General features: G+C 42.6%; 1 protein-coding gene across 1 annotated transcript in view; it reads left to right on the forward strand.

The window, feature by feature from the left end:
- Window positions 1–10,128, forward strand: part of MPL (MPL proto-oncogene, thrombopoietin receptor) — a 35,940-nt gene extending 25,812 nt beyond the window's left edge. The window contains exons 12-13 of the mRNA XM_089660288.1: window positions 2,481–2,568; window positions 5,532–10,128. Coding sequence (XP_089516414.1) covers window positions 2,481–2,568; window positions 5,532–5,792 — 349 coding nt within the window. The 3' untranslated portion in view covers window positions 5,793–10,128. The remainder of the gene's footprint in view (window positions 1–2,480; window positions 2,569–5,531) is intronic.
- The last annotated feature ends 7,797 nt before the right edge of the window (window positions 10,129–17,925 follow it).

The following is a 17,925-nucleotide window of genomic DNA, read 5'->3' on the forward strand; positions in this document are numbered from 1 at the left end:
AAGAAGACAGCTTTCAGCTGCCGCAGAAAGAGCCGTACAGGGGATCGGTTCCAGTAACTGCCACCCCCCGCTGCAGCAATCGCCCTCCATGCCCACCCAGATGCCTGGGCCAACCTTCTGGCCTGGGCCCTGCACAGGGGGACTGACGGTACTCCTTTTCCACAGCCTAACACTTTAGTGGTCATGCGACCAGAACATAGCCTTCTATCCAAGCTCCTTATAGAATATTCCATTTTTCATCATCTTATCTATAAAATATCAGTTTAAGGAGTGAGGAATTGGCTGGATAGTTCCAACCCAGTAAAAGGCTCATTGAGTGTCAACACGAATGTCAGAGAAAGGTGTCAAATGTTGTAAACAGTATAACTGCACTCTGTGTATTGGCAGCTTCGTACTCATGATATTTGTATGTGATAGATTTGCCAGAAATGGTAGATTAAGCGATCTTTTACTGGCTAACTCAAGTTATTAAAGCTGAATTCAACGTATGGCAATTTTTTTCACAAAGACACATTGGTCCAACTTGGCGCAACGTAAGTATGTATGAGCCATACCTGCGGAATCCCTGTAGTAGCTGCAAAATCGCTGTAGTAGGCGCTACTACTACACTTCTACTCCTGTGATCTCCACTAGCTTCCAGGTCCCGTGCTGAGGGGTTGCACTTCTGCATTCTGAAGACAGGAGGTCACTCTCTTGGTACAGGTGCCATACTTTACATTTTCTCTGAATGCAAAGTGTTTTCTGATTGGGCAAGGTGGAGAGGGTGACATGACCACCCCACCTCTCCACCTCATCCAATCAAAGAAGGCTTTACATTTTTTGAGAATATGAAAAGCATTCTCTGAATGGTACTGGTGCTGAGCAAGTGAGTAAGCTCTTCTGTTAACAAAATAGCAGGTCATACGCTCTAAACGGGACCCAGAAGCTGATGGAGATCACAGGAGTACACTACAGTGATTTTCAGCTTCCACGGGGATGTCACGGTGTAGCGTGCAGTTCCTACTTGTAAAATTCTTACTTCTATGCTGCTGGGGTTCTGCTAGACCTGTGGTTCCCCTCCCATGAATTCCTGGGTTCTGTGCTCACCTTTCCCTTCTATCACTTCTTGGCCCAACTCCCAGTCTGCTTCTCTATATATAGACATGCTCAGTGCAGCTCACATTGCCTGAACAACTTCCGAACTCTGCGCTCTTGCTTTTCCACGTATTCCTGACTCTACTGTGTCTACCGTGTTTGCCCGCCTGCCCTGACCTCAGGTCATTTCCCGGATCCTCTTCTGTCTCCTGCCATCTGCACTCTGCACACGCGAGTGGGGTCCACATCTTTAGTTGAGTGTACTTGAGGGTTTCAGTGTGCTGCAAGTCCATCCCCACCATCAGGGGCCCTGGTTAAGAGCACAGGCTGGGGCCTGAGCAACTTCCCAACTTCTCCGTACTCTTGCTTTTCCACGTATTACTGACTCTACTGTGTCTACCGTGTTTGCCCGCCTGCCCTGACCTCAGGTCGTTTCCCGGATCCTCTTCCGTCTCCTGCCATCTGCACTCTTCACACTCGAGTGGTGTCCACATCTTTAGTTGAGTGTACTTGAGGGTTTCAGTGTGCTGCAAGTCCATCCCCACCATCAGGGGCCCTGGTTAAGAGCACAGGCTGGGGCCTGAGCAACTTCCCAACTTCTCCGTACTCTTGCTTTTCCACGTATTACTGACTCTACTGTGTCTACCGTGTTTGCCCACCTCAGGTCATTTCCAGGATCCTCTTCTGTCTCCTGCCATCTGCACTCGCGAGTGGGGTCCACATCTCTTAGCTGAGTGTACTTGAGGGTTCCAGTGTGCTGCAAGTCCATCCCCACCATCAGGGGCCCTGGTTAAGAGCACAGGCTGGGGCCTGAGCAACTTCCGAACTTCTCCGTACTCTTGCTTTTCCACGTATTACTGACTCTACTGTGTCTACCATGTTTGCCCACCTGCCCTGACCTCAGGTCGTTTCCAGGATCCTCTTCTGTCTCCTGCCATCTGCACCCGCGAGTGGGGTCCACATCTCTTAGCTGAGTGTACTTGAGGGTTCCAGTGTGCTGCAAGTCCATCCCCAACATCAGGGGTCCTGGTGAAGAGTGCAGGCTGGGGCTTAGACTCCATGTCCTGGGGAATCCCAGGTTGGCTCACTACAATAGGGACCTGACAAGGGATCCCACAGATGTGATTATTTAAAAATTGCCATACGAGGAATTTAATTTTAAGGATGCAAGATTTCAAGGTCCTGTAGATGCCTTCGTCAGGCTTTTCAGACTTTATACTATAGGACTTGTATAAGGCCTGAGAAAGATATTTAAGGGGTTTCGAAAACTTTAACCTTGATTTAGTTCAGTTGGCCAATAGAGGGTGTCACTCAAGCTTTCTGCACTGATTGATGGCTAACATGGTACAACACTTTACTGCTCATACAGAGGTATATAAAAGCTCAGTTTGACTACTGCCTTTTAGGAAACTGAAGAACAAGTTGTGGCCTCCTGTGCCAAACCTTCACCGTGTGCTGGACACATTTCTGGCCGAGATTCAGAAACAGTACCAGGTAATCACACATAAAACCTTTATTCAAATAATGATTATGGGGTATATATTGTCTGCATGGAACCTGTACCTAAAAGCCCAGAGAAAGGTACAGAAGCCAGCCAGTGTTGGTGGTATAGTGTGCCAAGCATTATGTTGGACATGTATAGTCATACTGTTGATAACACAAAGTTCTCTCTGTCATGGCCAGGGGCCAGGCTCAGTGACCAGTAGCTATAGCAGTAGAGAGATCAGCAGTACAAGTACACGGGCAAGTCACTCTTGCAAATAGTGTGGAGAAAAGGAGATACTACCCCTGGACATTTGAGGTGCCCCAAGAAGTATTAGACAAAACACAATTGTTAAAATATGAGAGGTATAATGCAGATCGCAGATCTCGCAGATGACGAAGGCTTACCCCGAGGTGCGGGGTCTAAGCAGTAGACTAACCGGTGCTCCCCAGAGCTCCTGATGGTGAAGATGGGTTTTACAGAATGTTAGTACCAGGTCATGGCCCTCAGGATGTCCCCACCAGGAGGAGAGCAAAGCAGGGGCCAGCAGCAGATATAGCAGAAGCTAAGTCAGTAAACAAGCCAAAGGTCGGTAACAGGTGGTTGCAGGTTGGAATCAAACAGAAGAGTAGTCAAGGAACAAGCCAAAGGTCTATAACAAGTGATAGCAAAGATATGGGCATCAGCACAAGTGACAAGAGTGAGATATCGACTGGAGAGAGCACAATAATCTGGCAAACAGGAAGTGCAAAGGCATGGCTTAAATAGGAAGCTCATGGGAGGAGCAAAGAGTTCAAGGTTCAGCAGAAATAAGGTACAAGACAAGATTGTCTAAGGGATCACACGGGGAGCTGACCAACATCTCAGCTCAGCAAGAAGAGGTACTGACCCACACAGCAGAGGTTCAGACCCAGGTCCTGACACTCACTCTTTAGACTTCCTTAATTGATGACTGATCAAAGAATTAATTTGCCCCTTCTCCATCATGTCATAGCATCCTAATAAATCTTACCTACCACAACACCACTGAGCATTTGCTTTGCCCTTACCAGAAGGATAGTAGGCACAATCTTTGCATGTGGGTGAGAGGGCAGTAGGAAAAAAGCATGGAACATTACATTGTAAGGAATACCTACAGCAGCCGTTTTCAACCGGTGTTCAGTGGAACCATAGGGTTCCTCCAGACCAGGAGTGGACTGACAACTCATGGGGCCTCCGGGCAGTAGGGGATCATGGGGCCCCTATGTCCTTACCCAAACTCAAAAAGCCTATGAAAAAGCTACCAGGGGCATCTCATGGGGCCCCCTAGTGACCCCGGGCCCTCGGGCAGTGACCGAGTTTCCAAATGGTCAGTCCGCCCCTGCTCCAGACATTGCTATGGTTTTTTTTGAGCCATGGTTGATTCTCCTCCCATTCAATGATGCCTGTATAGTTCTTAGGCCAATGCCACTTGAAAGAGCCAATGGCAAGACATCAGTGACCGGTTTAGCTGCCTGAAGGTTGGCATTCTGACTACCATTGTAAGATAGACGTTCTTCCCTCTGGCCACCTTTTATGGGGACATTCTGTCAGGGATCACCGCCGCGATGGGCTCGGCGCAGGCGCAGTGCACCGCCCTGTGTCGGAATGCGGGCACTGAGACCTGGCCGACCGCGGCGAGTGAGTTCGCGCATGCGCAGTAGGGACCGCGGGCGCGCGCGTGGCACCAATGACAGCGCAGGGCGGGATATTTAAATGGCCCTGAGCTGTCATTCAGTGCCTTCTGGTCTTCCCTGTACCTGCGAACCTGTGAATTGTAAGTTGCTGACCCGGATTGTGCTCTGACCTTGTTGTATTCTCCTGTCCAGACCCCTGCTTTGCCTGACCTCTCTCTCGAATGCCCCCTATTGGATCTGACCTGCTGTTACTGACCTGGCGTGTGACCCGACTATTCTCTGCCTGCTGCCTTGTACCGTACCGTCCTCCCTGTTACCGACCCGGCTTGTCTGACTTCGCACCTGCTCAGCCATCCATCCATCCCTCCCAGTGGGGTTCTCTGACCTCCTCATATCAGGCTCTCCCCCCGTGGGAGCCCTCGGCGTATACCACTACCACGTTTACCCAGTAGCCACGACCTGGTCTCGGGGAGCTCCAAGTCCATCCCCACCATCAGGGGCCCTGGTGAACAAGCACCCTGGGACTTAGACTCCGTGCTCTGGGAACGCCTATTCAGTGGAGTGCTAGTGGTACCACCAGGTGGTCCCTTACACATTCCTCCCACTTACCCCTGATAAACTGGTTTTAGTAGCGGTTTCCCTGGACCTGACAAAAAGGTTTCTAGGGTTGATGGGGGGGGGGGGTAAAAAGGTTGAGAATGGCTGGCCTATTGGGAACCCATGCATTTCGTGGAACCAGGCCGATACAGTAGTTCCAAGATGTTGCCTCTAAAATCTGCTGGACTGTAGGCAATCCACTGCAGAGGGAACATTTAGTTTGGTACCAACACTCAATGTTAAGTGAAAGCTGAAAAAATATTATTGGGATCTATAAAAGCAAAGAAGGAACAATGTTTCCATTATAGCACTACCTTGTATGAATTAATTGCAGGATAAGAGGATACAGTTCTGAGAACCACAATGTAAAACAAGACTTCAAAGGAGGGAAACGAAACTACACAGTCAACACAACAGTCTGATTTAAAGCAAAACCAGTCCAGCCTTGCTATATGGAAACAACTCAAAAATACTGCAAATGGGAGCACAGGAGATCGTACAGGTATAGGCCATAGACGTCCAATGCTTGCAATAGTTTTTTTTTAATTCACAATATGGCATCTGGAATTCAGTTGGTTGAGATGGCAAGACAAATATTGTTCTTTCCTCCAATTTTTAAGCCACAGCCCCCAATATTGTCACATTGTATTGTGCAGTTTAAAAGTAAAAGACTCTTTGTCGGGTTTACAGTGTTTGATACGTTTTTGGTCTTCTTACTCCAGCCAGACTCAACGCTCTATGAGAAGACTCCTGAGGATGTTCCTCAGCCCTCTTGTCTGGAAATCCTCTCTGAGGTGACACTTTCCAAAGAAGGACAGCCATTTTCTCGTGATTATGTGCAGCTTTCTCCTCCGACCTACCAAAATGAGGACACCTGGTCGAAGCTGGAGCTCTTGGATCTACACCTAGAACTGAATGCTAAAAATCAGCCACCCAGTGCTCTCATCAATCAGACCTATCTGCCCACCAGTTGGAGTTTATAAGGAGACATCCATCAACTTACATATAAGAGTGCCCATTCTTAATCCGGGTTCTGTGGAAAGCCAGGGTTGCCCCAGAGGTTGCTTGGGGTCCCTTGAGCAGTGGGATCTTGACCTTCTTGATCTTCCATCTGCAGGCACCTGGGGCCAACATCACTTGGCAGAGTCAATGGCATAAGACCAATGATCTTTTTTTTGGGTATCTGTAAGGGTGACTTTCTTCCTGCTAACCACATGGGAAAGGGGCATTCTTTCTCTTACTATCCATATTGTAAGGATGTTCTTCTGCCTCTCACCCCCAATGAAATGTTGCATTTTTTCCACCATTGTAAGGGGCATTTTTCATTTCACAGAACATAGATACAAGGGACACCTCTCTCAATGACCAACATTAAAAGAGAACCCGTCTCCTAACGACCACCAGCATAAGGTGGCATGTCTCTCAATGACCACCAATGTAAGGTGTCACATCTCTCATGAGCCATAACATAAGGATGCCCTTCTCCCAATGACTACCAATGTAAGAGGACACTTCTCTCACTGATCATGAATGTAAGGGATTATATCTCTCCCTGGCTATGTAAGGGTGCCCTTCTCCCACTGACCACCAACATAAGGTGACACATCTCTCAATGACCACCAGTGTAAGGGGTCACATCACTCACTGACCATAACATTAGGTCGCCCTTCTCTTACTGGCCACCAATGTACTGTAAGAAAATACATCTCCCAATGAGCACCAATTTAAGAGGACATGTCTCCTAATGACCACCAATGTAAGAGGACACTTCTTTCACTGACCACCAATGTAAAGGGTTACGTCTCTCCCTGACCATAATTTAATGATGCCCTTCTCCCAATGACCACTAATGTAAGAAGACACTTCTTCCACTGGCCAACATTCTAAAAGGGCACATCTCCCAATGACTACCAATTTAAGAGGACATGTCACCTAATGACCACTAATGTAAGAGGACACTTCTTTGACTGACCACGAATGTAAGGGGTTAAGTCTCTCCCTGACCATAATGTAATTATGCCCTTCTCCCAATGCCCACCAATGTAAGAAGACATGTCTCCCAACATTCTAAAAGGGCACGTCTCCCAATGACCACCAACATAAGGTGGCACGTCTCTCGATGACCACCAATGCAAGGGGTCATGTCTCTCACTGACTATAACATATAGGTACCCTTCTCCCAATTACTACCATGTAAGAGGACATGTCTCCCAATGACCACCAACATAAGCTGGCACATTTCTCGATGACCACCAATGCAAGGGGTCATGTCTCTCACTAACTATAACATATAGGTACCCTTCTTCAAATTACCACCATGTAAGAGGACACATCTCCCAATGACCACCAACATAAGGTGGCACATCTCTCGATGACCACCAATACAAGTGGTCGTGTCTCTCACTGACTATAACATATAGATACCCTTCTCCCAACCACCACCACGTAAGAGGACATGTCTCCCAATGACCACCAACATAAGGTGGCACATCTCTCGATGACCATGTCTCTCACTGACTATAACATATAGGTAATCTTCTCCCAACCACCACCATGTAAGAGGACACGTCCCCCAATGACCACCAACACTTTCACTGACCATAAATGTAAAGGGTTATGCCTCTCCCTGACCATAAGTGTAAGGGTGCCCAATGACCACCAATGTAAGGGGTCACTTCCCCCACTGATTACCAATGCAATGGGATCCTTCACTGGACAAAAATGTAGGAGAGTCTGTGTTTCCTTTCTGGTCTTTCATTTTTTCATGTTCATTTTGCAATTGGTCCTGAAAATGATTTTATCATATTGAACAGGGGGTGTTAAACATTCATTTCCAATCTGCATACTCTAGCTATGCTTTCTTTATCCTTTTATTTATTATGTCTGTAATGTACGGATCTTGATCATTTACCGCGAGATGTAGATATGACGTCTTTGAAACCTAAAAACGATTAGAATGGTTCCTCTGGGGTAAGATGACTCAGAAAGGCTGTATAAGAGGAGCAAGGAGGCATGCCTGCGGAGATTATATGAAGTAATGATTGTATAGGAAAAAAGATTCATAAAACTTAAACAGATGAATAGGTGATGGTTCAGGATATGAATTCCAAGATCCACAGTACCAAAAATAACTACATATAAGAAGTACATGGAGAATCAGTACAGAAAGTAAAACTAGGAGCCAAAGTCCACCACTGTCGGGCTTCTTTATCAATTATATTGGTAGTAACAGTAATCAATCAATCAATCAATCAACATGCCATACAAATTAAACACCACCTCTTATCCCGTCTTTCAAAAAATCTCTTGCACACCAATAGGGCCACCATTATAAATGATTCTATCTGCGTTCCTTTATTTCCCTAGCCACGTGTGTGGTGGATTCTTCAATTTTCATTTTTATATAGGTGGTGTGGTCATTTTTTGATACCTTGTATTTTAAGGATTGTCTATTACAATGAAACTCTTGTGAGTGCATCAATACTTTGTTTCTTTTCTTTATGGTGTCTATTTATAAAAATAAAAAATAAATAAAAAAAAAAGCCAAAGGTAATTAGGCCATTTTCTCTGCTGATTGAATGTTTATCATCAATTTAAACCAAGAGAATACCGCACTTGACCATTAGGTGGCGCTAAGTATCATAGGCGATGATTATGATAATTAGCGGCATCTAGCAGGCAAATGTAGTATTTTCCATTTAAAATGAATGGAAGGCATTCGACCGGCACATGAAATCAATGGAAGACATTCAACAGGCACAGGAAATCAATGGAAAACATTCAATCAGCATAGAAAATAGCCTGATAACATTTGTTTGTTTTTATTTTTTGCCTCATTAGCACAGAACGAAGGTACATGCACTTTCACTTTGCTAGGCAAATTTTTTTTTAAATAAATACACCCTTATGCATCAGTTCAATTATTCAAGATGAAATGAGCATATGTCACATATGTACATCAGAGGCCTATGCCAAACTGTGGGGGCTGCCATTAAAGCTGAATGCAGGGAATAAATTACCCTGGCAGTGAAATGGGGAAAAATAAAAAAAGGAACCTTGCAGTGGGTCATCACCTGCACTGCAACGGCTACATGCTTAGTTCCTCTGGGGGAAGGGGAAGAGGGGGACATAAAAATCCATTATACCTACTGTGACGGGAGTCACTTTGGGTGGGGGGGCCCATGGAACCCAGCTCAATTTGGAGAGGTGGGGAGACCCCTGTCTCAGCTCCCCATATCCCTCTTATGTGTAAGTCGCCCTGTGCCTGTTAGGGGTACAGGGTGATCTTTCCTAATATTGTGTGGGGGTTGTTGATTGTGTAATGTCATGTGGTTGCATCCCATTGTTCTATTGTGTGTCTGGCTTGAGAGCAAACTATTATGGGATGTACGTGTTTATGTGTATTAGCTTAGTGGAGGGAGGGGAGGGTTCTCCAGCAGCCCTCCCTCCTGATGGGACTGTCTGCTGGTGTGAAGTTTGAATACCTGTGTGTCTCTTGTTACTAAATGTAGATTGCCCCACCCTGTGTCATTATGCAGGGAGGGGGGATTGTCCCGAGTGTATATATCTTGTATCTGTGTTCAAATAAACTAGTCTACCTCCTGGTTTACTTCAAGACTGGTGTCGTCTAGTCTTGTATGGTCGGCTGTAGTGTCTGTTGTTGGTGTTCGGACGCAGGGGCAGACTGACAAATCTGGGGCCCCCGGGCAATAGGGGATTATGGGGCCCCTGTGTCCTTGCCCAAACTCAAAAAAGCCTATAAAAAAAGTAACAGGGACATCTCATAGGGCCCCCTACTGACCCCGGGCCCTCGGGCAGTGCCTGAGTTTTGAAATGGTCAGTCCGCCCCTGTTCAGGCGGGGAAGCAGTAGTCTAATGGAAGTACTCAGGTGCAGTCTGGGTCGGTTCCGTTACACCTACCCTTTACCTTGCTCCTGCAGGCTTCTACCCATCTGCATTGGTTGAAAGCACTCTGATGTCATCATGTACAATGCAGGGCCAGCAGTCCTGCATTGTAAGTGAGGATACCAAGGGCCTACCCCTAATACCGGGCATTGGAGAAAGAAGATCAACACCTGCTGCCGGCGGTGAGGGTGGGGCGAGGAATACAAAAAGCATAGTCGCTCTTCTCTCCCCTCCCAGGCGAAGCACTTACCTCTTGGGGATGCCTCATTGCATTGCAGTCCTCTTTTATTTTTCCTAGATTTAAAATGTATATAAACCCTGGAAATTAACTTCTTTTATTTCTTTTGGTTTGTTAATATTGAATGTTTTTTTTATACAAGTGAAAAAAAAATAAAAAGTTTTGGAAGAATGGTCTTTATTTTGTAATGCCTGCATGTATCCAGCAGATGGCAGTGTCTTCCTATGGTATGGCCCATGCTTCCCATCCTGGAAGAGATCTATCACTCCTATACCTGCCCACAGCCATAGATTATATTTTATGTGAAAGGAACTCTTTGCTTTCTTATCACATTAAAGACTCTAAAGGATGTTTTCGAGTTGATAATTACAATGTTTTTTTGCTAAGTACCTAATATGGAGTCATTGTCGGTGTCACTATTTGATCATATTTCACGTTGTTACATTTTAAAGCATCTTTAATGAGCGCTCTGAAAATATCCACGCGGCTCATTTCTGCGGAACTTCCTTTCCGTAACGATGAAAGTGTAAACTCTATATTGGCCGTTAAAAGTTCATTTTTTAGGCTCATAATATTTTTATGTTTGATTTCCATTTTTATTCTGTCAAAACTAAACGTGGAGGGGAAACAAGAAAAAAGAAAGAAAGATGGACTCGTAAAAAAAAAAATATTGTGTCATTGCTGGTCGTTGGACTATTAAAAGTTTGAAACTCCAATTTATCAGAGTTTATGTCGCCATAAAACCGGCGTAAGTTCCATATCACTGTCTACAGGTATCAGAGATACAATAAAACATGGAGATAAACAAAGTATAAATAAAGAAAAAAACTTTTTTATTTTTAGTTTTTGTGGAGAGGGATTAGAACCCCTGTCAGGTTTTATTGCTACTTGAGTCCCCATTAGGGAGATTCACCCTCTATATTTGTCCTGTTTGAGTGAAAGAAAATCCCACATTTTGGGTTGTGAACAGAACAGGAATAGAAGGGAAATCTTCAAATGGAGACACTAGTTCTGGTGACAACCACAGATTTCCCTCACTACCTGTTTTAGCTATCAATATCACCCATCGGATCCATGTTTATAAACAATGTTACTTTGTATCTCTCTATCTCCCGTCTGATCGATGTTTATAAACAATGTTACTTTGTATCTCTCTATCTCCCGTCTGATCGATGTTTATAAACAATGTTACTTTGTATCTCTCTATCTCCAGTCTGATCGATGTTTATAAACAATGTTACTTTGTATCTCTCTATCTCCTGTCTGATCGATGTTTATAAACAATGTTACTTTGTATCTCTCTATCTCCAGTCTGATCGATGTTTATAAACAATGTTACTTTGTATCTCTCTATCTCCCGTCTGATCGATGTTTATAGACAATGTTACTTTGTATCTATCTCCCGTCTGATCAATATTTATAAACAATGTTACTTTGTATCTTTCTGTCTCCAGTTGGATCGATGTTTATAAACAATGTTACTTTGTATCTCTCTATATCTTGTGCAAGTGAAAGTAGAAGGAAATTCCGAATTTTGGGTTGTCACCAGAATAGGAATAGGGGGAAAATCTTCCAATGGGAACACTAGTTCTGGTGACCACCAGGGATTTCCTCTCACTTCCTGTTTTGGCTATCTCTATATCCTGTCTATTTCCTATCTCCAGTCTGATCGATGTTTATAAACAATGTTACTTTGTATCTATCTCCTGTCTGATCGATGTTTATAAACAATGTTACTTTGTATCTCTCTATCTCCCGTCTGATCGATGTTTATAAACAATGTTACTTTGTATCTCTCTTTCTCCAGTCTGATCGATGTTTATAAACAATGTTACTTTGTATCTCTCTATCTCCCGTCTGATCGATGTTTATAAACAATGTTACTTTGTATCTCTCTATCTCCCGTCTGATCGATGTTTATAAACAATGTTACTTTGTATCTCTTTTTCTCCAGTCTGATCGATGTTTATAAACAATGTTACTTTGTATCTTTCTATCTCCTGTTGGATCGATGTTTATAAACAATGTTACTTTGTATCTCTCTATCTCCCATATGATTGATGTTTATAAACAATGTTACTTTGTATCTCTCTATCTCCTGTCTGATCGATGTTTATAAACAATGTTACTTTGTATCTCTCTATCTCCCGTCTGATCGATGTTTATAAACAATGTTACTTTGAATCTCTCTATCTCCAGTCTGATCGATGTTTATAAACAATGTTACTTTGTATCTCTCTATCTCCCGTCTGATCGATGTTTATAAACAATGTTACTTTGTATCTCTCTATCTCCCGTCTGATCGATGTTTATAAACAATGTTACTTTGTATCTCTCTATCTCCCGTCTGATCGATGTTTATAAACAATGTTACTTTGTATCTCTCTATCTCCCGTCTGATCGATGTTTATAAACAATGTTACTTTGTATCTCTCTATCTCTTGTGCAAGTGAAAGTAGAAGGAAATTCCGAATTTTGGGTTGTCACCAGAATAGGAATAGGGGGAAAATCTTCCAATGGGAACACTAGTTCTGGTGACCACCAGGGATTTCCTCTCACTTCCTGTTTTGGCTATCCCTATATCCTGTCTATTTCCTATCTCCAGTCTGATCGATGTTTATAAACAATGTTACTTTGTATCTCTCTATATCTTGTGCAAGTGAAAGTAGAAGGAAATTCCGAATTTTGGGTTGTCACCAGAATAGGAATAGGGGGAAAATCTTCCAATGGGAACACTAGTTCTGGTGACCACCAGGGATTTCCTCTCACTTCCTGTTTTGGCTATCTCTATATCCTGTCTATTTCCTATCTCCAGTCTGATCGATGTTTATAAACAATGTTACTTTGTATCTATCTCCTGTCTGATCGATGTTTATAAACAATGTTACTTTGTATCTCTCTATCTCCCGTCTGATCGATGTTTATAAACAATGTTACTTTGTATCTCTCTTTCTCCAGTCTGATCGATGTTTATAAACAATGTTACTTTGTATCTCTCTATCTCCCGTCTGATCGATGTTTATAAACAATGTTACTTTGTATCTTTCTATCTCCTGTTGGATCGATGTTTATAAACAATGTTACTTTGTATCTCTCTATCTCCCATATGATTGATGTTTATAAACAATGTTACTTTGTATCTCTCTATCTCCTGTCTGATCGATGTTTATAAACAATGTTACTTTGTATCTCTCTATCTCCCGTCTGATCGATGTTTATAAACAATGTTACTTTGAATCTCTCTATCTCCAGTCTGATCGATGTTTATAAACAATGTTACTTTGTATCTCTCTATCTCCCGTCTGATCGATGTTTATAAACAATGTTACTTTGTATCTCTCTATCTCCCGTCTGATCGATGTTTATAAACAATGTTACTTTGTATCTCTCTATCTCCCGTCTGATCGATGTTTATAAACAATGTTACTTTGTATCTCTCTATCTCTTGTGCAAGTGAAAGTAGAAGGAAATTCCGAATTTTGGGTTGTCACCAGAATAGGAATAGGGGGAAAATCTTCCAATGGGAACACTAGTTCTGGTGACCACCAGGGATTTCCTCTCACTTCCTGTTTTGGCTATCCCTATATCCTTTCTATTTCCTATCTCCAGTCTGATCGATGTTTATAAACAATGTTACTTTGTATCTCTCTATCTCCTGTCTGATCGATGTTTATAAACAATGTTACTTTGTATCTCTCTATCTCCCATATGATTGATGTTTATAAACAATGTTACTTTGTATCTCTCTATCTCCTGTCTGATCGATGTTTATAAACAATGTTACTTTGTATCTCTCTATCTCCTGTTGGATCAATGTTTATAAATATTGTTACTATGTATCTCTCTGTCTCCTGTCTGATCAATGTTTATAAACAATGTTACTTTGTATCTCTCTATCTCCCGTCTGATCGATGTTTATAAACAATGTTACTTTGTATCTCTCTATCTCCCGTCTGATCGATGTTTATAAACAATGTTACTTTGTATCTCTCTATCTCTTGTGCAAGTGAAAGTAGAAGGAAATTCCGAATTTTGGGTTGTCACCAGAATAGGAATAGGGGGAAAATCTTCCAATGGGAACACTAGTTCTGGTGACCACCAGGGATTTCCTCTCACTTCCTGTTTTGGCTATCTCTATATCCTTTCTATTTCCTATCTCCAGTCTGATTGATGTTTATAAACAATGTTACTTTGTATCTCTCTATCTCCCATATGATTGGTGTTTATAAACAATGTTATTTTGTATCTCTCTATCTCCTGTCTGATCGATGTTTATAAACAATGTTATTTGTATCTCTCTATCTCCTGTCTGATCGATGTTTATAAACAATGTTACTTTGTATCTCTCTATCTCCTGTCTGTTTGATGTTTATAAACAATGTTACTTTGTATCTCTCTATCTCCTGTCTGATCGATGTTTATAAACAATGTTACTTTGTATCTCTCTGTTTCAATGGTCTTTATTGAAGAATAAAAGATCAATCACAGAATATGTCAGATATCATAACAACAAACTCTGACAAATTGGTATAAAATAATTACAAACGTATAAGTATCGGGGGACTTTTATGGCAATCACAAGATATGAGTGCTCCTGGTGGGACCCCCGGAACAACAAAAGGAACGCTGTCTGACAAACACCCCCTTTTCTGCTCTCCAGGGCGACATTTACATGTAGCAAGGTAACCCCATGGTGCAACATTGTAAACGGATGGATGCTTCATCTAACAGAGAGCACGGCAGTTTGCTTCATGACACCCAAAAATGAATTGGGGCATCACATTATAAATCGCAGGAAATGGGGCTCAGCGTGTTAGGAGTCGTATACATATTACGCTTTTCTGGTCCTTCAAATATTCCATCAACACAACAGTAACAAATATAGTAAATGAGAAAGAAAATAGGTGCGATCCTAATTCTATAAAAATCTGCTCTGGTGTGGTCACATGATTGAGAAGCAGCCGTTCCCCTAAGGCTCTCAATTCTGGGAGTTGTGTTGTCACCCACTCCGTTGTTTGGGTGCTCCCTCCCTTCCCCCGCCGCAGCCGCTCGCTGACGCACTGTAGTTAGAGCTTCTTCATCACGTGATTGCACCACATTAACAAAAATCATTCCCACTCATCTCTTTATAAGGCTCCATTCACACCTAGGCGTTTTTTAGTGCTTTTTTCTTTTTACAGAAACACACTAGCGTCCATTTATCATGGTTTCCTATGGGACACGTTCACCTCTGGGCATTTTTGGAGCTGCTGCGTTTTCGGAAAGGGTCGGCGACTTCTTCAAAGGCAAAAAGCACGCATGAAATATATATATATATACATTTATTGAAATATATTTTGAAATATATTGAATATGGCTGAAATTGTAGTATTTCAAATATATTTTTCTTCCATGCGGGTAACAAGAAATTTCAGTTTTACAATTTCCTTTGTCAAATTTTCCAATTCTCCCTCACTGCTTTTTCCAGTTTTAACTACATGCCGCCCAGCCACTGCACATATACGGCGGCAGGGCGGCACACGCAGGCAAAACCACGTTTTAAAACATGTGTTTTGTAAACAAATAGGGGGCACGCGCGAGGCGCCAATCACAGCCGCAGATGTCAGTCGCCGGGTCACAGGTCTCCTTAGTGGCTGTTTCCTGGCGATCGGCGGCAAACAGTGACAGACAGCACAGCTGCAGTAGCTGTGCTGTCTGTCACTTCCCTGTCAGCTTGAGGATGAGCTGATCCTGAAAGAACAGTTTCTCTTTCTCGATCAGCCTTGTCCCGCCCAGTACACCCCCGCCCCCTAGTAAAACACTCCCCCTCACTCCTATAACCCTTCCCTGCAAAATAAAGTTAACCCCTTCCTCCCCAGTGCCATTAGTACAGTGTTAGTGTTTTTTTTTTTTTGCACTGATCACTGTATTAGTGTTTTTGGGGATGTCAGTGACCCCAAGTCAGTACCCCCCAATGTCAGAATGTCCGCCGCAGTCCCGCCATAAGTCGCTGGTCGCTGCCATAAGTCCCTAATCGCCGCCATAATCCGCTGATCGCCGCCATTATTAGTATAAAAAAAAACCTAAAAATCCCAGTATCTTTCCCGCCATTTGTAACTTTCACGTAAACCAATTAATTTACACGTATTGGGTTTTTTTTTAGCAAAGACATGTCGCAGAATGCATTTTGGCAGAAATTTATGACTAAATTAGATTTTTGCATTTTTTTATACTGGACATGTTTTATAGCAAAAAGTCCAAAATATTGTTTTTTTTCCTCAAAATTGTCAGCTTTTTTTTTTATAGCGCAAAAAATAAACACCGCACAGGCGATCAATTACCACCGAAAGAAAGCTCAATTTGTGGGGGGAAAAAGGATGTAAATTTCATTTATGTACCATATTGCATGACCGCACAATTGTCCGTTAAACTAGTGCAGCGCTGTATAGCAGTAAAATGGCGTAAATTGCAGTATCTATACCATAGTTTGTATCTCTATAACTTCACACAAAGCGATCAATATACACTTATTGGGATTTTTTTTACCAAAAACATGGAGCAGAATACATTTTGGCCTAAATTTATAACCAACCTTGAGTTTACTATATATTTTTTGTAGCTGAAAGTAAAAAATATTGTTTTTCTTCAAAATTTTTGGCCTTTTCTTGTTTATAGCGTGAAAAATAAAAAGCGCACAGGTGATAAAATTACACCAAAAGAAAGCTCTATTTGTGTGAAAAAAAGGACGTAAATTTCGTTTGGGTGGAGCATTGCATGACCGCGCAATTATCAGTTGAATTAGTGCAACACCGAGTAGCAAAAAGAGGCGTGGTCATTAAGGGGGGTAAATCCTCTGGAGGGCAAGTGGTTAATGAATCAGCCCCATTGATTGATGTTTGTAAGGACGGGAATATTGTACCATATGGAGCGCGTTATGTTGGAAGATCAGAGTTATGATTTTTTTTCTTTTACCTTTTTTTTCTTACACACTGGATACATTACGTTTTATAGATTTTTCTAAATTGGGTGATAATGTTCCATTAACAAGTTCAGCTCTAGAACCCGCACACACTTCATGGCCCAGAGCCATCTTTACGTTTCCTCTTTGGGCATATTGATTGGGCAATAACTTCGCCGTCACTTTAGATAATCAAGTAATACATATAAAATAGATTTTTTTTTTTTTTTTTTAGACAGACAAGACATTTTTCTTTTTTTTTTTTTAGTTTGCAAAAATGATTTTATTTTGTAGACCAGCCTTTTTCCATCGGGGTGTCATCGTACCCAGCGGTGCCTTCTGGGTTCTTCAGAGGTGCCTTGGCAAAGTACCTAGAAATTGCCCCAATTTTCTAAAAAATTGTCAGCAAGCTGACAGGTGGATTACGTCTGCCTTTTTGTTGCACAAAGTCACCTGGTGTTTATTGTTCAGCATTACAAATTTGAGCACCATGTGGTCCAGCCGCAGCACCCTAAGAACTGACGATGCCATCGGTTGATCAGGAGGGCATTGGGCATCCGCGCAGCACCCTTGTTTCTCCTTTCCCTGCCCCTGTCTCTCATCACAAGGGTTATATTAGCTGAATGAAGGCGTAAAACTGAGGGAGAGGAAAAACACTGGTATACTAGTCAGTACCAGTGTGCATTGTAAAAATAAATGGCCTCTGACCTTGGGTGTCCTACGTGTATGGATGCTGCTGCCATATGGAATATTATTTAGTTTATTCTTTTTTTTACATTTTAGAATGGGGTGCCTGGAGATTGTGCAGAATTTTAAAGGGTGCCTTGACTGGAAAAAGGTTGAGAAACACTGATCTAGACCAGGGGTCTCCAAACTTTCTAAACAAAGGACCAGTTTATTGGGCTTCAGACTTTAGGGGAGCCAGATTGTGGCCATTGGGAGTAGAAAAGGTCCCGACGCCATTGGGAAAATGCCTCATCTTTGGTGTCAGCCCACATGGAAGAAAATATATTTTAAATATATTGTTTAAATATTT

Source organism: Staurois parvus, unplaced genomic scaffold, assembly GCF_062004578.1.
Source record: "Staurois parvus isolate SC_StPar_1 unplaced genomic scaffold, SC_StPar_1.0 ptg001221l, whole genome shotgun sequence".
Classification (NCBI taxonomy): Eukaryota; Metazoa; Chordata; class Amphibia; order Anura; family Ranidae; genus Staurois; species Staurois parvus.